Source organism: Pleurodeles waltl, chromosome 8, assembly GCF_031143425.1.
Source record: "Pleurodeles waltl isolate 20211129_DDA chromosome 8, aPleWal1.hap1.20221129, whole genome shotgun sequence".
NCBI lineage: Eukaryota > Metazoa > Chordata > Amphibia > Caudata > Salamandridae > Pleurodeles > Pleurodeles waltl.
The window spans coordinates 260,133,404-260,160,348 of record NC_090447.1 but is presented as its reverse complement, the minus strand read 5'-3'; the positions used below and the strand labels follow the sequence as shown (position 1 = coordinate 260,160,348).

The 26,945-nt window shown below is 42.2% G+C and overlaps 1 protein-coding gene across 1 annotated transcript in view; it reads right to left on the bottom strand.

The window, feature by feature from the left end:
- Positions 1-26,945, bottom strand: part of LOC138249904 (stomatin-like) — a 184,873-nt gene that overhangs the window by 133,841 nt on the left and 24,087 nt on the right. The window contains exon 4 of the mRNA XM_069204122.1: positions 8,200-8,282. Coding sequence (XP_069060223.1) covers positions 8,200-8,282 — 83 coding nt within the window. The remainder of the gene's footprint in view (positions 1-8,199; positions 8,283-26,945) is intronic.

Below are 26,945 nucleotides of genomic sequence, written 5' to 3'. Positions count from 1 at the left end.
CCATATCAAGTGCAGGGTTTCCAAGTTGCAAGGTTAAAATGGTGCAAAATACAGAATGTGGTATACAAAAATTGATGTACTATGACACTAATGGCCAGATATACAACCCAAAGCTGCTGCACTGTGTTGTGTGACTGGTAGAAAGGAGGAAAGTGTCATTTTTAAAGAGATATGGCATTCTTCACCCCTCACCCTAGTGCCAGCTGACAATCAGGCTTCCAAGTGCCATGCACACAACTTTGAACCCTAGTGCAGAGGTATCTGTGTGAGTCTAGCATAGGTTTTGTACTGGAAGGGCACCTTTCCGGTACAGTATACTATGCCTAGACAAACTGTAAAACTTTTACCATGTCAGATGTGTGCTTTACAGTGCAGCACAAATGCAAAGTCAGAAAAGAAAGGAGAAATAAACGCATTTCTCCTTTTTAATGCCTGCTTCAAAGTGGAATTATTTTTTGGCTCAAAAACCCTGTCTACTATTGTTAGCAGATAGGCTTTTGCATCAAAAATCATGCTTGGTTGCACAGGAATGCCCATGTACCACTCTTGTAATGTCCCCTCTGATGCAGTCTGACACAAAGCAGGGGTTTGTACTTCTTTGTGTTACTTTTAGATAACTTTCCAGCACAAAACAACTTTTTTACTGGAAAGTAAATCCAACAAAAACAATTTTCACAGGTAGTGCGACAGGTTTACAAATATCGCCCTAAGCATTGTGCTACGACGGAAAGATGACTCAGTAGTTCCTTAACTGACTTTTGAACTTGAGGTACACACGCCAGTACACTTTTTAACATTATAACAACAGCCCAAAATCAAGCTACATAGAATATATACTTTTGCAGCACTTATATATCTTACCCAATAGGAACTTCATACAATCTTGCGCCTGGATTCATTTGACATTGCAATTTCAAGCAAAGCCAAGTCATCCTATTTTAGTTAAACTGTCTTTGGTTAAAAACCTGAAAGGATTTGCATTGGTCCTGCCTCTTGACTGCCTTTTAGTATAGATTTAGAGGGGGCTGATTCTTCACAGCATAACGAATGATTTTGGCACTGAACTCCCAACAGCTTGCAGCACCAAACATTTTTTGCATGCAAGAGCTGATCAGCATTGCAGTGTATTCCAGGAACAATATTATTTATCACACAAGCTCTCATGCCAGCATATCGGCAGTAGTTTAAATGGGCAGGTACTGGCACTAAGTCCCTGCACTTCTTCTATTTGAATGGGAGAGTACCTGCACACCTCAGCCCTACTGCAAAACATTTTACTTGGAGAGTACTGGCAATTTTCAGGATCAAACAGGTACTCTAAATAGTAAGTACCTGCACTTCTATTTCCCCTTAAAACTGTAGTTAGGGGGTAAATATATTTATATTTTGTGCTGTGTTTGTTTTGCAAAAGTGATACAAATTGATGCTAATGTTTTTTTAAATGTACTTAACAGCTCAAAATGTGTTATGCACTAGAGGTTCACTTGAAAGCAGCACCAACCAGGTCAATTCCATGGGTGGTGCCTGGATTGTCGCATGCAACCACCCATAGTTTTGAAGCAAAATCCTTTTTACTGAAAGAATAGACAGGATTTTGTATAAAAATACTACCCCTTTGAAGTAGGCACTATTGAGCATAAATGCTTGTATTTCTCCATTAATGTTCTGATTTTGCATGTGTGCTGCACTGTACAGCACAATAATAAAGTAGGAAAATTATTACAGTTAGTCTAAGCATTGTATTTTGTACTGAAAAGGTATCCTTCCAGTTCAAAACCTATACTAGACTCTGATTGCGACTGCTAGATTAAAATTTTCTTAAGTAGGTGGAGTACATTTTCGAGTGATTAAAGTGTGCTGTAGTATTAAGCAGAAACACAAGATGGCAGCACAAGCTCAAATATAATTTATGGATGCAGTTCAAAATAGTATGTGGATTTTTAGCATACTTTACCACCTGAATACAATATAGCGCATTTACTTTGCAAGTTTCATTGGTTTTACAGAAAAAAAGACAAAAAATGCAAATGTTGAGTAAACATTAGACCTAACGCACCACAATAATATGCAGTAAACCGATCGAAGCACAGTAATGAGAACTCTAAATGGTACTTTACACCCTACACACGCTGTTAGTAGCTTTTTAATAAACGTTAAACTCCAGAATCGAGGCCCAAAGATCCGCATTTGGACAAGCAGAAGGAAATTATTAAAGGGCAACACTGTTTTGCCTTTGGGGCTCCGAACCGTGTATCGGTCGCTTCAATCGTGCATGTCTTCAGCTAAATGCATAAAACGACCCCAAGGATGCTCTTTTTGCCTGGGATATAGGTGTGGGTTGCAGTTGACGTGATTGACAAGCGTGAAGCCGAAAAGGAAGGTGGTGTTAGAGGAAAGAAGACAAGGTGGAAGCTAAATTAGTCGGCCTTGGTGTTCACACTCCCAGCACTTGGCAGCACTTGGAACGGGCAACTACCAAAATTGAAGGCATTTCCATTTGAAAGATTATTGGGACCTCAGAAAGACATATTTGTTCAAAGCAAATAGGAATTACTTACACATGTTCAACTAAGCTAAGCCCTGAAGATGTCAGACCTCATTGAATTATTGTTAATTTTCAGAATCAGGGGCAAGCCAAAACAGCCAAAAGCTCAAACTGCTCGATATCCACTAGCCAAATAGTACCGTAAGAAAGCATGAACTAGCATTGCAAAGCCATTTCTTTTTGTGAACGTATCTAAATGTTTTGTCTTGAAAGAACAATGTTTGGTGTGGAACTGAGGGGCATATTTACAAGCCCCATGGCGCAGGATGGCGAAGCAACGGTCTTGCGGCCCTGCGCTGCACTGGTGCACAAATGGCTGTCATTTGTCACTGCAGAAACCCTTGCACCATGGTGCTAGGATGTCTACGTTGTAGGGTTGGTTGTTTTTGTGCAGGAAGGGACACATTCCTGCACAAAAACCATCAATGGAGGCGATTTCCTCCTTCTATGTGTGCTGCAGAAAGCAAATGCAATGGGTGTTACGTGGTAAATCGGATAATTTTCTTCTTAATTTTCATCCCACGTCTTCTGCATACTCTCCCCTTCCTATGTGAGTACTTTTTTTATCTAGACAGTGACCTAGATCTCAGGGGAGGGACAGAAAGGTAATGGAAATGCAATAATGAGAAAGAGGAATTTGAGGGAGAATGGAGGGAGAGCAAGAAATGGGGTAGACATAGAGGTACGTTACGGAGAAAAAGGTGAGGCAGCAAGGAGGATTGCTACAAAAAGGTACAAACAGCAAGAGATAGGCAGAGAAAGGGAGGTAGATGAGGTTTCAGAGTGAGGAAAAGAGGTAGGGAGAGTTATCAATAGGGACAGGAAATATAGCAAGAAGGGGAGAGTTGAGGTTCACAGGAGGAGAGACGGAGACAAACAGCAGCATTAGAGGAATCTAGAGGCAGAAGGATATAGAAATACACCGGTGGAAAGGAGCAATAGTCAGAGAAACTTAGATAGATGCAAACTAGAGAAAGAGTGGTGTCATAGTGAGAAGGGCATATTGAGATATAAAATATTCTGTAAAAAAAAGACAGGTCAGGTAAAGAGAGAAGTGAAGATGAAAGAAAGAAGGGTGAAAGGTAGAAAGAGAAATGAGTTGAACAAAGTACAGGGGTAAAGTAGAGAAACTGAGGAGAGATAGAAAAACAGGTATTTACAGAGTGTAGAGAGAGATCATGAGGTAGGGGAAGTGATGTGATAGAGGTAAGTGGTGAGGAAGAAAGATGTACATTGAGAGAAATGCAGTATGAGGTGAACGAGAGAGATTTGAAAAAGAAAGTTACAGAGATATATTGGAAAGAGGAGGCAATGCAATTGGACAAAGGAGGCAGAATGAGAGAAACATAAGTAGTTACACAAGAGTGTAGTAATGAACAAGGTGACTTAGATTGAACAGAAGTACAAAAAGAGAAAAGGTGAAGAGGGCCAGGAGTGGATGAATGGTGGGGTAAATTGAGAAGTGACGTATTGACAGCAAGAGAGTGGTGGGATAGAGAGAGATGTTTGAGCGAGTTAGATGTGAAATACAGAGAAAAATGAAGTAAATAGTGCGGTGAGGAAGAGAGTTGTAAGGAATAGAAAGGGGTAAGAGAAAGATAGAGAGGTGTAGTGTAACCAAATAAAACACATAGGAAAGTACAGTGTGGAGAGAGATGGGGAGAGGTGGAGAGGTGAAGTATATGGAGGAGAGAGCCTGGAAGTGAGATGAGAACCAATCAGTGAGTGTGAGAAAGAGGTGAGGTAGGAAGGGGAGTGAAATAGAGACTGTGGGAGAGATGTAGGGATGTGGAGGGATGAATCAAGAGTGGTAGAGAGGTGAGATCGTGAGAAATAATTAGGATAGTGTAGGATCTGTTAGAGAGTGAGAGCTAAGTTAGGCAGAGATGAGTTAGGTAGGGGTGAAATAGAGAACATGGGGTAAGTGGCTAGGGTTGAAATCAAAAGGTAGAGATAGGGAAAGAGAAGTATGATACAGAAGAGGTAAGATGAAGTGAGGATAAAGATATGAGCCATAAAGAAAGATGAGGTAGGAAAAGGAGTGAGAGGGTAATATAAAAAGGTGAAATTGAGTTAGCCAGAGGCTTCATAGCTAGTGAAGTGGCATACAGTGAGGGGTGAGTATAAGGTAATAGCTGACTTTAGGTGAAAGTTGAAGAAAACAAAACAGAGGTAGAGAGAGGTGAAATAGAGAAAGGTGTTAAAGAAACATGGGGGAGTTAGAGTGACAGGCAAGGTAGACAGAGAGAGGCTGAGTGCTTTACACCCCCCCCCCCCCACCCCCCGCTCAGCCCCAGGCCGTCTCTCCATTACTACCGGCTTATGTTCAGCAGCACTTCATTCCTCACCCTCTACCCATGGCCATTGTATGCCAGCCACCAGCACTTGCTCAGCTTCCATCTCCCCCTAGGGAAGTAGACTGAAATTTCGAGAGAGTGTTAAAGAGAGATGAGATCAATTAGTAAGAGAGAGATGAAGATCAAGAGAAAGAGGAGGACAGAAAGAATGGTAAAAAGAAAGGTCGTGTGAGAAAGAGACATGAGAGAGAGAGAGAGAGAGAGAGAGATGAACTTTATTGGGGAGAGGGCATGGAAGATGTGCCCCATGGGCAATTAACCAGTTTGCCCATGCATTAAAACATCTCTGAACCTCAGGCCCCTGCACTTATATATTTTTTCAAATTGAACACTGAGTATGTAGTAGAAATTAAGCTAACCAATATGTAGGCTTTAGAAACTCAAAACAGCACACGCCATTCAGCTGATTAATACTACAGGCACAATGGAGAGAAAGGCATTGTTCACTGCTAAGTTCATATAACAGCTGTGGAGCCTAATATTTCACTGTTAACATTTTACATGCCAACCCCCTACCTATGCAAAGAACACCAGTCCTTACAGGATAAGTATAGTCTGAACAGGTTAGTAGCACTTATGCTCACTTTGAAAGGCTTCTCTAGAGTCTGCATTGCATCATCTTACCTCATGAGCTTCAGGAGAAGACTTACAACCCACCTGTTCAGGTGCATCTATTATATGGATCAAGGACACAACTACTATACTAGCTCTCTCTCCTTATGCTAATGGAGTAAGATAAATAAATTAGTTGATTGGCACAGATCAGGGAAATCATAATTGCCATTAGATGTTTGTCGCCAGTTCAGGCAACTGACTGCAGGCATGATAAAGGGTGCCTTGGTAGAGAGGAGACAGTAATATCGGGTATATTATTACAAATACTTTGTTTTATTTCCAAAGCCTGCATTAGACTATTATGAGATTCCACAAATGGAACGGCCAATAGCATTTCGTGGTTGGAGTGTTGGTGCTGATTCCAGTTTTGAACAGTCATTTGGCCTTCTGTCAGTAGTTGAAATGACTAGGCAAAGCCCTCTCATAGGACTGGTAAATCCGTTATCAGCCAAACAAAGATTTACCAGCTAGCTTGTCGTGTACACTGTGTAAGAACATTTAGACCTCTTCTATTTTTATCATGTGCTTGTTTGCAGATTTTTTGTTTATTAAAGAGTGTTACGTTTTAGACGCGTACAGAAGGGTTAGTGTTGTGTCTGCCTCCTATTTAGGCTGACAAAGTTTCATTGTGTTTGTTATGCGTGGTGCCAAAACACCATGAATACTTACAGCAGTAGCTTAGATATTTTTATTGTTTTAGCTATAGAGGCATATTATCTATGTGTAATTTGAGATGACACATTGTTTGCCACATTTGTTTAGTCTTGTTGATGCTTCAGTGTCTGAAAGTATTCGGCGATCAGATACTATAAAATCCAGGCATCTGACCATTATTTGGAGGCGCTTCATGCTAGAACTATCAAACCAGAGGCCACACCAGTTTCCAGTGCGAACCAACCTCAGTCCGGGGCTGCTCCAGGAGCAGAGAAGTGTCCCTCAGCCTTGCACTGTTCATCCTTCCAGCAAGAGCCGTGAAAGAGTATAGCTCAACGGGTGCTTTTACTGAGGATGGATGCTGTTCAATCCATTTTAAGAAACTCAATTCATAGTCTTTCTATTTTCTGCTTCTGCTAAACGTTAGCATAGCACTTAAAAGAAGCAAAAGGGAGTTAAGATGCTAGAAACTTGCTAACCATGCAAGAAATGTTCATTTTCTTTATGTCATGCACTGTCAAATTTATATATTCCTTCTGTGTGGTTCATATTTTGTGCACTAAACGTTCTAGAAATAAACATTTTAAATTTCTTTCACCATTTCTTATTGCTATGCTGAGTGTGTTATTCATTTATAAAGGATAGTTTGCATTTCCACTCTCTCCCTGATCTCCTCTAGTGGGACTGATCGTGACCGGAAAAGACTACCTACACCATACTGCGGATTCAGACCCATTGTGTACGGGCCTGAATATACCAATCTATAATGATGCTCCAAAGTGGTAAAAATCTGTCCCTGAAAATCCACGAGGGGGCCAGATTGTGACAAGCTTGTGATGGTGCAGTATGTGTGTATATCAAACAGTCAATACATCACTGCACTAGCAACCAAAACTGTAGAGGTTGCCATTTTGTTGCCCACTTTTGCTCAACAGACTTAGGCACTTTTAGAGTTCACATTTAAGATACATTTAATTACAATAGAAACCGGTTTGATGGAAAAGGCACATCATGTTTATAACAGGTCAGACCTACAATATATTAAAAAATGTCAATCCATCCGTAAGTTGCAGTATGTTAAACAATGATATAATACGTGACAATGACTCATATCCTTAATTAAGGATAGATATTTGTTTTAAAAAGCCGCCTGATCATTTATCTTTTCATCCTCAATGATACCCAGGGAGGCACTACCTTGAGGTGGACCATTGAAGATCAGCCGGTAGATGATAAGGCTTCATTAGTGAACCTTAATTTGTTTGCTATATTGCTGCACTGTGCAGCTTGTTGTCAATTTCATGCCAGAATAGTAGTTGGAGACTCTCCCTTTGTAGTTGCAACAAAAAAAAGACATGCCATACCTGGTCATTCAGAGACCACTTATGGTCGACCAGGGCACATCTCCTTGCAACCATGATGCAATTTGCAGCATTTTCTGTGTTTGCAGGATAGCAGATGACATTAACTAGAAAGGTAGAATTGATAGAGGTGGAAAGTTCAGGCGACTGACAATAACCACCTAACCACCCATAAAACGTGGTAGAATTGCAGAGTGATATTTAAGCGATAAGGAGCATTGACAATGATACCACTAATGCAACTGGTATTTAATGTACCAGTAGAAACATTGTTGTCGAAGGGGTGATACTGAAAAGCTCACATTGTCCAGTCTAGAACTGGCATAGCTTACTTCCAAATGTAGCCATTTTTAAATTGAGATCACAGTGAAGATGCCCCTCATTTGCAAACAGCTGTATTTATACATATTTGTAACCCTCTATTTTGAAAAGTACTACAAGATCAGATTACAAAACATGGAAAGTAGCTACACAATTCCTAAATAAATGCCCCTTGCGTGAGGCCATTGTTGCTGCTGGAAATGAAGCAAAAAATTATAACAGTTTTGAGCAAGCTTTTTGTGTTTTATCAGAAAAGGGCTTTATTAGGGGCTGCAGACGATGACTCATAATGCTCTATACAAAAACTATATATTTAGCACAGGATGAAATCATGTTCTACACTTACCTCTTGAGGTGGTACAGCAAAAGAAACGGTTCTTAGATCAACTCGACAAAAATCATCGGTACAAGGAAGAATCCAAAATAATCCTAATGTGAAGTGGAGAGACAAAGGATTTTGAGAACGATAAAGACAGAAACATAGTACACAAGAAATATGATAAAAAGTAGTTTGGTGGTAATGGTTATGGTCAATAAACTGGCTGTCCAGTAAGGGTAGTTTTGTGGTGTGATGCTCCTATGGAAATGTTGAGAGCACAGATGTTACAAAGACACTCTACAGAAAAAGAAACATTGGCATCAGCAGGAGGTCTGGCTGTTTATGCAAACAAACGTAAACACAGATATTCACAAATCCTGTTTGCATGAGCTGCGTGCACAAATGCTGTTTATCAAATTGAAATCATCTTTGCCAGTCCTAGGGAAAATATAGCAAAAAGAATTGTTCTCTGCATAGACTGAACTGAGGAAGTATACACCTGAATGTGAGAAATCGTATTTTTCGAATGTAAAATAATCTCTGAAACGATTAACCAAATAGCCAATGGGATTGTCTCTGGGTGGAGACAAAGTCCACTCTATATATAGTTAAAAAATTGGTAAAAGTATATCGAGCACGAAGTTCAGCTGTCAATCTCGACCTAAAAATGTTAGCAAACTATATATATATTAATTAAACTGTTCCAATACATTAGATGTTGTCAGCCTCGGGTATATTATTCTCTGCTTTCGTTTCTGAGAACTGACATTGCTCTTCTGTCGCTTGCTTCAAAATAGCCCAAAAAAATTGCAAGCTTGCATCGTTCTGTTATTAAAAAGGAGCAGGATATTTCGGATTACCAAACACAGAATTAGAATGATGATGATCTTGCAGAAAATTACATCAGATATGTGACCCTGACTAGGTCACATGGAATTACTCTGTGGCCGCTGAGGCAGGTGGCATCACGAGAAAGGACAAAACAAAATGAGTTAATATTGAGCACTTTGGCAGACTTTACATACCAGTGAAAATTAGGAAGTGTAGGGCCTATTCTTCAATCCTCCTTGACATCTCCTGAGTGACCTGTGCCTATATAACATTATCTGTGCCAAGGATCAAAAATCAACAGAGGAAAACGCACATGGTGTGACTAACAACCCGTGTGGTTGGAAAACTGTGTTTTGTTGTTCTGCCAAAATGAAACTATTAATGCAAACGCTGAAGGCAACAACTAGATAAGAATAAGTAAGCAGTGAAAAACAAGGGCTCCAGCAGGCGTCATAAAAAAATCGAAAAAGATGGAGAAAATGGTTTTGACGAAATTGAGCCTACATTAACTAATAATCTTGTTGTACTTTTTCAAACTTTCCTGTTAGACTTACAGATATGGTAGGAGAATAAAAATGATTCCTGTATTTATTTGAATATTTTTCGGGGGGTAATTGTCCGGCAAAACTAATTACTCTTTTTGAGTGCTGCTATGCTGTAACCCTATGAATGTCTGTGTTCCTCGTCTACCGTATTATGGGGCTGATTTGGAGGGGGTTACTACATCACAAGCGTGACGGATATCCCGCCCACCGTATTACGATCCCATATAGCCTATGGAGATCATAATACGGCGGACGGGATAGCCGTCACATTTGTGGCGGAGTAACCCGTTTGCCAAACTCTAAATCAGACTCTATGTGTTGCTTTAGTAATAGGAGACAGTATTGTTTGACTGTGCACTTGTAGGTGTGGTTTGTAAGGTGTGTTGGAGCAAAGTGAAAGGCTTAAGTGAAAGAATAATTTTGCTTTCTTAATTGTTATGCTGAAAGGGTGTAGTTTAGCAAGGTAGAAAGTCAAGTAGTGCTTCACCCCATAAGGGTGGAGGAGTGTTCCCCCCCCCCCCCCCACACCAGCAGCGGCAGCTGCAAACCTTTTCCCCCCCCAAAAAATCATAAACTGTGTTTATGATAATTTTTTGGGAAAAAGGGGTGGGGCCACGGGGGTGACGAGCAAAGAGGGGCACAGCACTCCCCCTCAGTGCACATGTGTGTTTGGCCAGCCGTCTAAGGCCAGCCAAACGAACATGCGCACAGGGCTCTCTCCAGCCCAGCACAGTTGCAGGGCTGGAGAGAGTCTTCACAAGCGCTCCTAGAAAGTCCTGACGCTGCTCTAAGCAGCATCTGGATTTGCCGCAGGGCAGGCTGGGAGCCTGTGCCTGCCTGCAGCGAGACAGGAGGAGGCAGAGGAAAGGCACAAGAGCAGAGGTGTTTTTTTTTAATTGTTTTTTATTTAATTTAATCTTTCTCCCCGCGCGCCTCCCCGCCCCTTCTAAATAGCACGAGCTGCGACTGGCTCCAGAACCAGTAACCTACAGCCACTTATCATTTTTATACAGGTACTTCTAACAAAATTGTGACAGATAAAGAACTGTGCATTGGAGTTTCTGGAAAACCAAGGATTTGGCACTACGGTTCCAAGACGCATCCATCTTTTTCAAAAAGCAAGAAATCTACAGCTGGTAAGTTTGAAGTAGATTTCCAGATTTTATTTACTCACAAGAGTCATGGAAATCTACAAGAGTTCCCCTGCTGCATAATAATTAAGGATGCTGATTGTTCACTAGGTGATCAAATGCACAAATAAGTATAACGGTGCATTTTATTATATATCATTATACATTGCCTCTTTTTCAGCAGTGAACATGTTTTGCCTTGTAGAGAAGCAAGTTTATCTACAGCTTTGTTTACTATACAGGTAATCTCTTTTCTTTCTCACACTGTTTTCTACTTGCTTCGAGGGTGCTAAACCCAATGAAATACATGTAAATAAAATCAAAGATCTGACGTTGTGAGTGTTAACAGGAGTTTGCTTATCCACGGAACGAGGAGTGTGAGTTGCTGTGCAGTCCTTCATATTAGCACTGTATAGAACAATGTCTCAGTCAGGAGCGTGTATGAAAGGCACGCAAATGTATCAGATCCTGCTTCCTACTCCCTTCAAGATTTGTTCTGTGTAAGGCCAGATGGCCTCTCAATGCCAATCACTATATGCAGTACTCTGAGCAGCAGAACGGAAAATTCAACTCAGCAGCGTTCTGTTATTTTTTATTAGTGGCTAGTGTCAAACTGCTGCTAAAATAATATGGCTATCTTGTGCACTCTGTTAACTATCATCACCAAATCAAGTACTCTAGGCCGTAAGCTTTGCATAGACAATGTAAAGAGTTAATACATCTCATGATTAACACACAGTTAAGCCTGATTTGAATGTAAGATGTATGTTTTATCAGTAAAGCCTTGCCACATACGTCACTATCAGATTACCAGTGTTCAGAGTTTCACATCGGGGACTCCTAGTGACCTGTTGTAAGATATTGGGTTATAGTTTGAGGGGGTGAAACCCTTCTCAAGCAACAACCAGAAGCCTTGTTCGGGTGAACCACAAAAGTGACTAAATCATCCTGTGCTTTACATTCTGGTATCTTGGAACAAAATCAGTCAAGCTTAACTAAGAGGTACTTTGTAAATTATTTATGCTACACACAATCAATAATAAAATGTAAACCCCACACAAGAAAAAATCCAAGCCGGTTTAGAAAATCAGAGTAAATTTTAACAAATAAAATGAAGCCAAAACTACAAAAAGCCAGTTTAGTAGAACTACAGATATGTAGTTTCAAAGTTTCAAGTAGATAGTGCCTGTTAGAAATTGGGTTTCTGGTTGTCAGAGGTATGCACCCTGTGCAAGCAGGCACCACAATCCTAGACGGGGTAAGTCAGATACACAGCATAAATTAATCTGTGCTCACCCTCTGGTAGCTCAGCACGGAGCAGGCAGGCTTAACTTAGGAAGCAATGTATAAAAGTATTTATACAACACTTAAAACAGTACAAAGGTGAAAACACCACACCAGGTTAGAAAAATAGATCTTAATTTAATGAACAAAACAAAAAACAAAAAAAATCCAATACGTAGAAGTTAAGATATGAATTTTTAAAGAAAAAATGAAACTGTAGTGCTTAGAAACATAAAGCGCCACCTGGGGCCATCTTGTCAAGCTAGACTGTGTTAAATCTGAAGGTTCAGGCCGACCACGATGGAGAAATTTTGGCCCACTGAAATCATTTCTTTGGTTTGGGGTTGGGCTTGCGTCAAGGGAGGATGTGAGGAGCAATGCGAGGAACAGCTGAGTCGACACGTCCTCATCAATTCTGGCAATGTGGGTGATGCGTTAGTTCTGAACCACGCAATCGGGGATGCATTGTTGCCAAACCTCTTAGGTGTAAGCGATGCACCATCATCAAGCTGCAAGGCTGGTGATAAATGTCTCCAGCAGCGGCGATGCATCGGCATCGTAGCAGATGCAGCGGTTCCGACCGGTGCAATGATGGAGATGCATGGATTTTACAGTTGCAGCACCTTATATCCACTTCCAAGAGCCCAGGACTAGATTGACATCACTTGGCAGGACAAGACTTGCAGCAAGCAAAGTGCAGGTGCTGTTGCAGGATGGAGTGAAGTCTTTGATGTCCCTGAGACTTCAGAATAGGAGGTAAGCCAGCAAGCCCTTGGAATCACTTTGGTTCTGGGGATGTAGAGATGTAGGTCCAATACTTCTCATTCCTAGGCAAGGAGGGCAACAAGCAGCAGGGGAGGCACAGCAGAGTAGGAGTCCAGCAAAGTCCAGCAGAATCCAGAAGAATGACAGTCCCGTCAGCAGCAAAGCAGTCCTTCTTCCTGTCAAAATGTCCTCCGGTCCAGAAGAGTAGTGATTTGGTGGGGTCAGAAGTCCAGTTCTTATACCCAGTGGTGCCTTTGAAGTGGGGGAGACTTCAAAGAGAGGCATTTGAAATGCAGAGTCCCTGCACTTCCTGCCATGGCTCCAGACACACTACAGGAAGGTATGTAGCTCTTTGTGTGGAGACAGGAACAGCCCTTTCAGGTGCAAATGTCAGCTCCTCTCTCCCATTCTGCCCAGGATGACCCATAATGATGTTGATAGTCCATCAGTCACACCTAAGCTCTCCTTATGTGTGGCTGTCTTGAGGGAATGCACAAGAGCCCAGCTTCACAATTAGAGGTGCACAAGCCAACCAATAACCTCAGTTAAAGAGCCTGTGGAGGTCGCAAGCCTTCAAAGTGTTAGATTAAAATGTGGATCATGCAACAGTCATCATATAGAAACATTATAACGCCTTTTCAAAATTCAGAAAAGTGTATTCCTTGAAGTTTCACCTTAGCATATCAGATTACTTCACTACACTTAGGAACCTTTATCAAAAGGGGTATTTTTTTTTGTAAATGAACTTAGACACATTCAGGTCTTGTTCTCTGTCAACAAATCAAGAGGCAAGTCAGTAGTCGTGTGCACCCAGTATGTACCCTAGATTCGTATTTTACATGGCACAAAACTATAGTCTATTAAATAAACACACAGGGATTATTTTGTACAGCGTACCTCCTGAACTCATATTTGAAGGTGCATTTATATGTGAAAATGAAGAAAAAGGAGGTTGGGTGAAATAAAGTATTTGCATTAAAATCACACTATTTGGTGAAACAGGGAAGCTGGGATTGAGCCCTGGATCCACATTGTGCAGTTCAGCCCTAAAATGAGTATCTCTTTCTCTCACCGATTTTACATCAAAGACTACTGCTGACAGTGGCTCGCCCACCTCTCCATCACTATGGGCACTACTAGCCGACCACTGTTCGCCGAGTGTAATCAGACTATGTAAACATGTGGTTCAGAACAGGGCCAGAGAATTCAGAAGCCTGCAGGGAAGATGGTTTTTCAGTGAGGGGAAGAAAGCACAGAGAAATGCCTTAGCCCATGCTTTATGCTGGGGGGTACCATCATGCCTTGTGATAGGGTAGTAGCTTTCATAAGACCAGTAATTATGGCTCGGCTACATCAGTGACAGGTCAGACACATTATGAGTCATAGTCTTGTATGTAATAGTCTTGTATGCAACAGACTACTGGCCTTTGAGATGTGCCATCTTGTCAAAAATATAATTTCTGGCCCCATCAGACAGTACATTGGAAATGTTTCACAGCTGTATAGCGAATAGCACAAACATGATTGTCTCCTTTTTGATCAATGATAAGAGTGTCTGTAATTGAGCAAAATATTGGTACTTTTGTCAGCTCTGGGAGTTAGTAATCCTGAATTTGCATGTTTTTCAAGAAAGTACTTGTATATTAGTGCATGGGACCAATTTGTAGCTTTTATACAGTTCAGACTGTAAAGTACAAATACAAATTGTCAGACTTTAAGAACATCCCACGTTTAGGGTAAAGGAACACAATAGTCATGGATTATATTTATTTATTAAAAGTTTTTTTGTTTAGTGTTAACGATGCCATGTCAGGCATTTGTTTAGTGTGCATTAGCTCTATGTGATGAATGAACATTATTGCTCTGAAAACCACATTATTACGACTGTTTTACAACAGTCTACCAGAGATCACTTGACCAGAAATGCACCTTCTGCACACTTACGATGCAGAAACTCAAGGGGCGCTAGAGTCCACTTTCAGACAGTTATTTTACTTTCTGGTTAGAGAGTAATTCTTGGGAGTACCCACTAAGGATGTAAATATGCATCACTATTGGCTTCGGTGCAAGCAGCAATGCTAATAGTAATCAGCAGTGATTGTTCTTCAAGGACCCAGAGTGCAATTTGACCAAGGTCAAACAGTTGGATGAAGGAAGAGAACTGAGGCTGGAATAGAGTACTGTTTGCTCCCCAGAGTAATATTCCATGCATATTAGGGTCCAGTGTTCATCATTTATTTATTAGAAACCTTTAGATTGATTCTAAGTACTCCTAGCGTAGACAAAATGGGAGCAGAGAAACAAGTACAAATAAATGATAAGACCAAGAACACACAACTTAGCAAAAGGTGGAGGTCAGGATTTAAAGCCATGGCACACATTAAAACTTTCCCCAAAAAACACAATTGGAGTGTGGGTGGATCTGATGGTATGCCTGGAAATGATATCGTTGTATGTCAAAATTTTATTTCAAAAGTATTGTTCAACCAGAATATTATGGGCAAAATATCAAGGACCAAAGTCTCAAGAAGGTAAGTGCATATTGGTAACTATAGTCTTAATATTCTTTATATATATATATATATATATATATATATATATATATATATTCGAAAACAACAAAGAACGCTGCACTCCCGGAGGTCTCATCTTGTGATTATCTTTTATTGCTTTAAAGCAGCATGAAAACAGACCCCACAACGCGTTATATATATATATAAAAAAAGCCTACTGGCGGTCTTCAGTAGATAATCATAGTTAGGACCAAGTTTCTATAAGAAAAGCATTTTTTTTGCCAATACTTTGGCGCATTTTGACGGATTTTAACAACATTTTCAAAATTAGTTTGCCACTCACTTCAGCAGTTGTTTTGAAAGTTTCGGTTTGATGCATCAAGTGGGGGCCTAGGAATAGGGGAGGGGGTCCCACCAAATCATGTTTTCTCCATGCAATTTCCCATAGGGATTTTAGAGATTACTACAGTCTGAACCACTGAATCGAATTACACCAAATTTGGCAGAAAGCTAGATCTTGGCCCAGTAAGATCAGTTGTGTCATTTGGTGTAAATCCATTCAGTAGAATTGTAGGTATTAAAGAAAAAAAGATGTATGCATATATAGGAAAGCGGATCAGACAGATCTCATGGTGAGATCAGATTGGCTGCTACCACTTTAACCAGAAAGTGGTGACAGCCATCTTGGGACCTGGACTCATCTGAGTCCCAAGAAAAAGCATTAAAAAAGGACAACGGGGCAGGGAAGAAATAACTTGAACCACTAGGCCTGGTGGTGGGTCCCACAAGGACCCCACCAGGGGTAAAGATCGTTTTTTTGTTTTTTTTTTACGTCTCCCACAAATTTGCAGTGGTTTTCTGCACATGTTTTTATATGCACCCCTCCCACTTTATATCAAGACTAGGCCACAGAGGATGGGGTCCCTGGGACTTAAATTGGTCAGGGGACTGTAGCCATGTGCCCCCCCTCCTTCCTGTATTCGGCTGGCAGGCCCGAGTCTGAAATCGGCCTTGGTAGGGGGGCCACGTGTGCCCCCTTCACCATTATATATCAATCCACCCCCCAGGTCCTGGCCCACCTAGGGGGCATATACTAACTTGCATCTTTGCCAAGCACTGCAAGTCATCCCACATACTACATCAGTCGTCACATCTTCTATGACATCACTGATAATATCACTGCAACCTTGGCAGCAAAGTTATTGATGAGAAACATGTGCATGGTGGGTTCACAAGCTATAGATAACTTAGGGTAAGAGTATATAGTTTCTTGTGATAAGTATACCTATAACTACTGAATTTCTATGGTTTTGGGTGTATAAAATCTGAACCTAACTATAACGTCCATGTAACATTTGGTTTTTTAGTGAATTTCAAAGGTTTATTAATTCTATGTTCTAACTACAACATACCTGTATCCTTTGGGTTTTCAGTGCAAATATATACATATTTCATATATATAAATATATGTAAATATAAATATATATAAATAAATATATATATATATATATATATATATATTTATATATATACATACACACTTAAAAAACAAGCGTTACAGGGACGTTATAGTTAGGTACTGAATTTACTTGTACAAAATCGTAGAAATTCACCAGTTATAGGTATTTCAAATAACTATCACTCGTGCCCTTATATAGTTGTTGGCGTAATCACTTTTTGGAAATAAACAGTAAACACAGCCACTTGGGAGTGTGCTTCTCATCATCCAGATGGAAAAGGGAGCAGTGAATATATATATACATATATTATTCATTATTAGTCCACAATATTCTGATACATTTGAAATTATATTTATGTGGAATACTCAAGGGGTAAATCTTTGGTGAATACCTATTTTTTTACCATTGGTGCCTCATGGCACTATTTCATTCTAACTAAATAACAAACTTAGAGCCTGATTTAGAGTTTGGCAGAAGGGGTTACTCAGTCACAAATGTGATGGATATCCCATCTGCGGTGTTACGATCCCTTTGTAGCCTATGGAGATTGTTACATGGTGGACTGGATATCCACCACATTTGTGACAGAGTAACCCATCCGCCAAACTCTAAATCAGGCCCTTATTCTTTTCATACACTATTGTCTTCATTTGGGACATGATGCAGAAGGCACATCACTCCATGGCTGATGAAGATGGACCATGTTTCGGCAGCATATGGAGCCATCTACTGTCTCCCATTTAAGGATTTCACCCACATTTATTGCTTGAAGATTGTCTCCTTATGCTATGCAGTCATTATATTCCCTACCCCTAATTTAGTCCTCAGAAATGCACCTTACCTTTAAGTGATCTCATTAAGTTGGGAGAATTCAATGGACATACCAATGCCTCCTCGATAGCAAGGCCTTTGACTTTAACAGAGTAGGGCATAATTGCTCCATTATATAGCACTGTATTGTAGTATTTGTATAGCAGTTCATACGTCTAATGGAGCCCCCAACGAGCTTTCTGTAATGATGTATAATTGGTAGAATGTTACTTTATGGTGTATGTGCAGTATGTTTAGTGTTGTCCATGAGATGTCAAGGTGTTCTCCACTCGTAGTAGAGTCTGTGCAGGAAAGTGAAGATATACAGGATCTCAGTTTCCATATACATTTCTTTCAGTCTTATAATCTGCACCTAACTGATCATGTGTTAGGTGGCAGCTAGGTTTTATTGTTCTTGGGGTTCTAGATGTTTGTTAGTCTTTATTATGATGGAGACTAGGTGGGATTGTTAGCAGTCCCAACATGTCACTTTCAGCACCACAGTTCTCCTTAGGTGGACAGACTCAACAACTACCTGAAAGCAGCTTATTTGTGTCAGGAGAGCACAGCTGAGCATTGATTTCTGGGATGAGAAAGCTTCCCCCAATGTGGAATTTTCTGAAATTACAGAAGTAATGCAGTTAGAACCATGGTTACACTGCTGTACTGTGAATATTCCACTGTTCAAAGACTAGAAACCACAAGGGGTGACAGAGCATCTGTCAAGTAAATGTAAAGATGTTGTCTTCTTATGGACACTGAGATGTCAATGTGAATCAAAAGCACTCATTTATCAGTTAGTAGTTTTTGCGCTGCACTCGCTTTCTGAAGATGAGCTCCTGCCCACATGAGCCCAAAGGCCCCAACAATTGAAGACGAGCTCATGCCTTGATCAGCCCCTATGCCCCATCTGACAAAGGTGAGCATCCACCTACATTGGCCTTGAGGTTGCACTGCTGATAATCATGCCTGACACGCTGTTCGACACTGGTGGCCAGTGAGGTGTGAGACTGTCATCCATGGTCCCCATTCATCAGAACTTAGATTCAAGGGTCCAAAGTAGTTGACCACACCAGTTAGCATCACTGATCCACAATGTCGTTGAGCAGATAACATGGTGCTGAGCTTGCACGGACCGAGAGACCGTTCCTGATTCTTGTAAAGTTGGATCCTGATGCTATAACACCAACCTTTGTCAGTATGAACTTTGTGGGCCCAGAGGCTGTTGACCTGACCTACTAACTATCAATGGAGGTAATTGATCTGTACCTGTGCCTAATTAATGCCTAAACCATATCTTTGTCTAAGTTTCCACAGACGTACTGAACTTACATGTGGGGGGAGAGGGAACCATAGAGGGTAAAAGCACTTCACTAGAACTGATAGCTGATATGAAAGTCCTGTCACTGACTCATCTTTGGAGAGAGTAGTATTTTGTTTTCGTACTAACATGAAATTACCTTCTTTACAATTAAAGGTAAGCAGTGGAATGCTTCAACTGAGTTCTGAGCTCTTGCCCACCAATACTATCTTTCTAACAAGCCTTTGAGTTTGCACTTCATGTATGATATATTGCACTTAACACTTGAGTTGATATTTAAAAATGAACATTTTAAGTAATGCCAATCGTTGGTCATGTTCTAATAAAAAGTAGTCCTTATCTCATATGTTATTTTATTGTCCATTAGTAAATGTTTTCTGGTAAAAGGTTATATCTAAAATTAAATAAATCTTACTTGTAAGATAAAATATTATTTTAAGTACTATTTCAAATAAGTGGTCCTATTCTTATATGAAGGTAGATTAGTAGTTGTGTTAACTGGAAGAATCTGAATATTTTTTCTAAATTTTCATGATGGGACGGATTTTTTTAATTTATACCCTTACAAGAATTTATACTGTATTTTTCAGTTAAATATTAGCAACATTTGTTATAGTCGCCTTGACTTTTTTCTTATCAAAGAAGCTCTGTTAAAGTGCCTCTAATAATTGCTTAAACATGCAACAAGATGAATTTCATTATCACTAGTTTCCAAAACTGCTTGCGCCAGATTTAAACAGGCAGTATAGCATGGAAAAGTGCTGAAGCACCACAATTTCATGTGCACATACGTGGGATCTTACCAAGGGCAACAGTTTGGAAAGAAGGTTGTGCACTCAGCAGTGGTGCTCTGAGAAGAGAGCCGCATTGCATGTGTTAGACCTGACATGCCTTAGGGTGGTCACCCCTAACCTTTTGCGTGCCTCCCTCCACTTTTTGGACTCTGTGAAGTTGGATTTAATATTACTATTTTAGAAATGCCACTTTTAGAAAGTGAGCATTTCTCTGCACTTAAATCTTTCTGTGCCTTACAATCCACGTCTGGCTAGGTTTAGTTGACAGCTCCTTGTGCATTCACTCAGACACACCCCAAACACAGGGTACTCAGCCTCACTTGCATACATCTACATTTTGAATGGGTCTTCCTGGGCTGGGCGGGTGGAGAGACGGCTCTGACACAACGGACTGCCACACCCCCTACTGGGACCCTGGCAGACAGGATTGAACTGAAAGGGGACCTGGTGCACTTCTAAGCCACTCTTTGAAGTCTCCCCCACTTCAAAGGCACATTTGGGTATAAAACAGGGCCTCTGCCCTACCACCTCATACACTTGCTGGAGAAGAAACCTGAAACAGAACCTGCATCCTGCCAAGAAGAACTGCCTGGCTGCTCAAAGGACTCAAGTGACTGCTTTCTACAAAGGACTGCTGCCTTGCTGTTGGCCTGCTGCCTTGCTGAACTCTTGTCTGGCTGTAAAAGTGCTCTCCAAGGGCTTGGATAGAGCTTGCCTCCTGTTTCCCGAAGTCTCAGGATCAAAAAGACTTCTTTCTTTCAACTGGACACGTGTGCGGCGAAAAATTTGACGCACAGCTTGTTCCGCAGTGAGAAATTCACCGGACGCCGATCCGGAAAGACGCCGCTCGACGCGACGCCTACGATACAACTGGAACTTCAACACACGGCCCGCCAGGACAACGCCGCCCGGCTTCCCGAGAGGAAATCGACGCAACACCTGCCGTGAGGAAGAAAATTCCACGCACAGCCCACCGGAACGGCGCGCAGCCGGATAACAAGCCTAGGATTCCACGCACAGACCCTGGGACATCTGGTAATCCCACGACCCACAGAAGGAGTCGGCCCGCGTGCCCGAAAACGACGCACATCTTCCCCGAGTGAAAAATAACGACGCAAGTCCGTGTGTGAAGGGGTGAAACCGACACACACACCATTTTTCTTCCCGTAGAACGACGCACGTCTCCCCGCCTGAAAAATAACGACGCAAGTCTGTGTGTGAAGGGGCGAAACCAACGCACACACCACTTTTCCACGCATCTCCTCCTCTGCGGCCCTCTGCGGAGATTTTCCACTCCAAACCAGGTACTTTGTGCTTGAAAGAGACTTTGTTTGCTTTTTAAAGACTTAAGACACTTTATATCACCTTTCAGTGATATCTCTACAAATTCTTATTGCATCTTTTATTGTGTTGATCTACAAATATCCAGATAAATATTATATATTTTTCTAAACACTGTGTGGTGTATTTTTGTGGTGCTGTATTGTATTATTGTATGATTTATTGCACAAATACTTTACACATTGCCTTCTAAGTTAAGCCTGACTGCTCGTGCCAAGCTACCAGAGGGTGGGCACAGGATAATTTGGATTGTGTGTGACTTACCCCGACTAGAGTGAGGGTTCTTGCTTGGACAGAGGGTAACCTGACTGCCAACCAAAAACCCCATTTCTAACAGCATGCATTCTAATGGGTCACCTGGCACTACATGATGCAAATCTGCTGCTCCAAAGCTGCACACATTGACAAACGGTGGTAGACTGAAGGAGGAGCACCACAATAAATCCCCTTTGAACAACCTTGTTAGCAATATGAACTATGGAGCACACTAGCGGATCCTAGTAATGGTATGTACCATGCCTTTGGCAACAATTAGGGTCAACCAAAGGATAGCAGAAATTCCATGTGGGGCCCAGAACACAGACAAAAAAGAAAACGTTGCACAGTGGGCGCAGCAGTTAAATGCACTCCTAGGCTGTCTTCTGTCAGCTTGGAGCAAAATGAGATTTGAGAGGTACATTCCCCAGAAACTCTGTGCGGCTGTATAATGTGACCGCCACACAGCCAAGCTGCATTTCAGTCAGTGAGGGCTAATACAACACAAGCAGATAATCTTTGGCACCTACTATTTAAATCTTTTCAACGAGTCCACTTAAAGTGGTCAATGGAAACATGACAAAAGACAAAAATATTTCACTTGCCCTGTTTAAATAAAGTGATATCTAAAGGAAACGTGTGCATGAAAGAGCACTGGAACATTGTGTTCAGTTGGATGAGGTGCATAAGCAGGCACAAATCGGATTTTGCTGGTGGAATTGAAAGGGGTCTACACAAATTCCATGGATGGGTGGAAGCATGGTATAGTGGCAACTGGAAAACATCTTCTGTTACTGAACATGGGATGATAAGCCTAGAACATGTCTATTTTTAGCAAGGCATATATAATACCCATTGTAGCCTATTGCCAACATTACAGGAGCAGGTCCTCGTGCCAGCTGCCCTTGTGACAGTCTCCTGTCTAGCTTGCCAGCAGCCACCCTCTGCTGCCTTGGTTTGTGCTCTTCATATCCTTTTTGCCCTCTCTTCTGGTTGTTTTGTTGCTCCTTTCCCTCTTCTGCTCATTTTTCTGCTCCTTGCTCCCTCTCTTCTCCTTGTTTTTCTGCTCCTTTTTCCCCTCTCTTCTGCGCATTTTCTGCTCTTTTTTCCCTCTCTTCTGCTTGTTTTTCAGCTCCCTCTTTTCTTTCTTCTGCCCATTTTTCTCCTCCTGCTCCTCTCTTCCTGCCATTTTCCTCCTCCTGCTGTTTCACACTTCCCGTAACCCAGTGCCTAAGCCCTCACCTGAGGACCTACTTAATAGAGGCTACAGTGCGACCCTGCTGCGGTTTCGTGCAGTGGCTACGCCGCTGGTGTGCCAAAAGCGTGGCAATAGCAAGCCCATCTGTGCCCATCCACACTTGGTCTGCACCCAGGACCAGGACCTCTGGCCCTCCTGCCATCTGCCGCTGCACTGCCAAGGAGCTCCTGGCCCTAGACACCAGCCACTGGAGCAAATGCTGCCACACATCTTCCCTGCAATCAATGAAAGGACCATTCACCTGCCGCCACTGCTAATTCTCATATAACACAGGTCTGCCAGCTTGCACAGGACTCCATGCCATTTCCACCCACAAGACCACAAACAACCCGGAACCACTCTAGTGAATCCTGCTCAACACCCGATCCCTCTGCAAGCATGCCAGGGAAATCTGGCACACCACCATCTCCCCTGACTTTGCTTTCATCATCAAAACCTGTCTCAGCCCCTCCTTGAACTCCAGATGGCTACAAGATAATACACCAAGACTGCCACAACAAACTTGGTGGAGGCATCGCCATCATCTTCAAAGAAACCATCTGATGCACCGACACAGACGATGACCCAACACCTCTCCCGGAACTCTTTAGCTTCCAACTACAGACCGACGCCAAGAACATGATAAGAGGCACCCTGTATACAGACTCCAGGACTCCAATCAGCTTTCTGCAATGCCATTTCCAGCCCCATCACACCTCGAACCATTGCCTCCTACCACTACATCCTACTCAGCAACCTTCATTTCTATGTCGACGACACCAACTCCACCACCCTCCTCATGAACCTGAACAACATTGGCCTCACTCAACTTGTCACCAAACCCACGCACAAAGCCGGTCACTCTTGATGTCATCTTAACCGGCAGTGACAGAATCAAATTCAGCCACATCACAGAAGTCACCTTGACCAACCACGCCATGGTCCACTTCACGACCTCCGACGCTCAGCACACCATCTCCAACCATCAGAGCTCCTCCCACCACAGCTGGAGCAAGGTAACGAAGACACACTGGAAACAGACCCTCAGCACCTCTCAACCGGAAACATCATGAGACCTTGACCAAGCCATCCAGAACTTCTCTGCATGGATCACCAACTGTGCCGACAGAGTAGCCCTATTGAAACCAGCAAAAATCAGCAAAACCTCAAAAGACACCAGCTGGTACATCCCTGAGCTCATCAAGTACAACTGCTACAGACTCAAGAAACAATGGTGTGCCACAATGAACCACTCCAACAGAGCCACCCATAAAGAAGCCCTCAGCAACTGCCACCTTCGCATCAAGGATGCTAATAAAGCAGCCATCACAGCCTGCATTGACACGGAGGCCAAAGTACATGAAGGAGCTCTTCAAAATAGTCAAGAATTCTCTAACCCGACAGTCACAGAGAGCACCATCCACCCCTCCCAATCACTCTGCCACTCTCTCTTTGAATACTTCCACACCAAGATCACCTCAATCTACCACAATTTTGAACAACAATCCACGTCTCTCAACCTCATCCATCTCAACCAACCAACACACATCAAGCGAGTTATCACCACCTTGTCTCCGCTCACCACTCAGGCCACCACGGCCATCATGTCTTCCATCCACTCAGGTGTGTCCACTGACCCTCATTCCCACTGTATCCTCAACCTCAGAATCATCGCAATCAGCAGTAAACTCACCATGGTAGATGGAAACACACAGAGGTCAGACCCCTTCTTAAGAAACTCCCCGCCAACCCCAGCAATCTTAAAAATTATCGACAGATTTCCCTACTCCCCTACCTAGCCAAAGTACTCAAGAAAGCCATCAACCAACAACTCATCAAACACCCGGAACAAAACCACCTACTTGATACCTTGGAATCATGTTTCCACACCAACCACAGCACTGAGATCATGCTGATTGCTGCCACAGATGACATCAGATCTTTCCTTGACTATGGAGAAACTGTGGCCCTGATTCTCCTCAACCTCTTTGCTGCATTTGACACCGTCTCTCACCACACCCTCATCGACAGACTCTACAACATTGGCACACAGCTAAACGCCCTCAAGTGTATCACCTCTTTCCTTACAGGTAACACACAGAGCATCCGGCTGCCTTCCTTCACCTCCCAACCGAAGGGCATCATATGGACTCACTCCAAAGATCTTACCTCAGCACCACCCTGTTCAACACCTGCATGACCCCCCCTTGCAGACATCATCAGATCTCTTGGACACAACATAATCTCCTACGCTGACAACACAAATAATCTTATCGCTCAGCGAGGACCCCTCCAATGCCAAAACCAACATCTGCAATGCCATGACCAATGTAGCCAACTGAATGAGAGACAACTGCCTCAAATACAACTCCAACAAGACAGAAGTACTTATCTTCAGGAAGAGCACCTACGCGTGGGACCACAGCTGGTGGCCAGCAGAACTTAGACTTACACCTACAACCACAGACCATACACACAACCTAGGCTGACCATGAAACAACAATCAAAGCACTCCTCTCATCCTGCTTCCACATCGTTCACATGCGCCACAGAATCTTCAGATGGATCCCAGTTAACACCAGTAAAAAAGGTTCGCCCGGCCCTTCATCCCCAGCAAGGCTCTCTATGCAGGCATCTCCTGCCAGCATCTCAAAAGTCTCCAGACATACAGAATGCCACAGCGAGACTCATCCTGGACCTCTCCAAATGGAACCACATCACCCCCTATCTCAGAAACCTCCACTGACTGAATGCCAGTTCTAGAGCCTCATGTACACCTACAAAGCTCTAAGCAATCAAGGACCATTCAATATCAACCATCAACTGAACTTTCATCTACCCCAAGACACCTGCACTCCTCCTCTCTTGACCTCATGTATACACCCCACATTCATCATAGCCACAGAGGGGGGCGCTTCTTCTCCTACATCACTGCCAAGACCTGGAACATCCTGCCCCCTCTCACCTCTGAACAGCATCCTCCCTAGCAGACTTCAGAAAAAAACTCAAGAACTGGCTGTTCGATGGAGATGTTACACCCACAGCACCCAGATACCTGTAGGGGTGACAGTGCTGAACTTTACAAAAGCTGATTGATTGATACCAGAGATCAAGTTCATGCTTTAGAGAAGGTAGGAGGAGACAGAAACATTGCACAGGCATATGGAATAATGGTATCTGCTGCAGGAATGATGTGCAATGCAACATAAGGATTGAGAAGGTGAGCAGCACTAAGTGGAGGTATAGAAACACTGAGAGTATAAGCTGAGGTTGCACTTTAGTGAGATGGGCCAAACTGCATGTTGCAGACTAGGGATCTTTTCAACGAGCAGTAAATACAGAAAGTGGCAAAATTATCCATTCTTTCTGCCAGTGCAAAGTCACCAAAAGTGATGCAAAGTAGCAAAAAGTTTTGATAAATGATTTACTTTCCATGCACAAAACAGTTTTTGCGCTGGAAAGTAGCCCTTAATGTAAAGCAAGTAGCGTTTTGCTCTACTTTGCAGTACTTTGCATTAAGGAGACATTTTATGAGTGGTACGTGGGTGTTTCACTGCTACCACTCATGGCTTTTGATCTACTAACAATGATAGAAAGTGCTTTGCACCAAAAAATAATACCTCCTCAAGGCAGGCCCTAACAAGGAAAAATGCTTTATTTCCCCTAGCTTTTCACACATTGCATGTGTACCCCACTGTGCAGCACACATAATCTGTGAAAACACTTTTGAAGTGTGTCAAAGCATAATACCTTCCCAGTACACAACCTATGGTAGACATCATGCACGATGCAAAGGTGTTTGTTTGGCACTAGGCAGGCTAAAAGATTGCCAGCACTGGGGAAAAGGGATGCAGCCAGAACCGCTATGAGAGAAGGAATGAGGCTATTGTGGATCCTGCGTCTGCCTCTAAAAACCTATTACAACACAAATAGATACGGTTACCAATAGGGCTGGTGCAGCTGGAATCTGTAGTACTTAATCTGAAAAGATAGTCCAGCTATACTATTCTCCTAAGGCAATTCAAAGAATTGGGTACCTGATAAGATAGCATCAGGGCGGACGCAAACTCAAGTGGGACTAGCTTGAGGGAGTTCTTAGAAATATTTAATAATCTGCATAGTTATCTGGGATCCAGTTGTTAAAGTTGAAAATACCTCAGGATAAACCACAAGACTATTGTTTATTTGGTGATACCTTGGGTATGTATAAAAAGTGCTCAAAAGCGGACATTGCTGTATTTTATGGTCCCTATATAACTCTGTAGTGCCAACATGTTTCTGCCCTTTTATAAGCCTAATCAGATCTTGGGCATTCTTCAGGGATTAAATAGGATTCCCATTACATCTAATTCACTACTCTCATGGAGGTAAAGGAAAGGACCTACCTCTCCTAACCCCACACAAGGTAAAAAATTTTACCTAGTAGAGAAGAAAAGCAGAAAAGTAGTCAATTATTGGGTAAACTTTCAAAACCCTTTTGTGTTGAC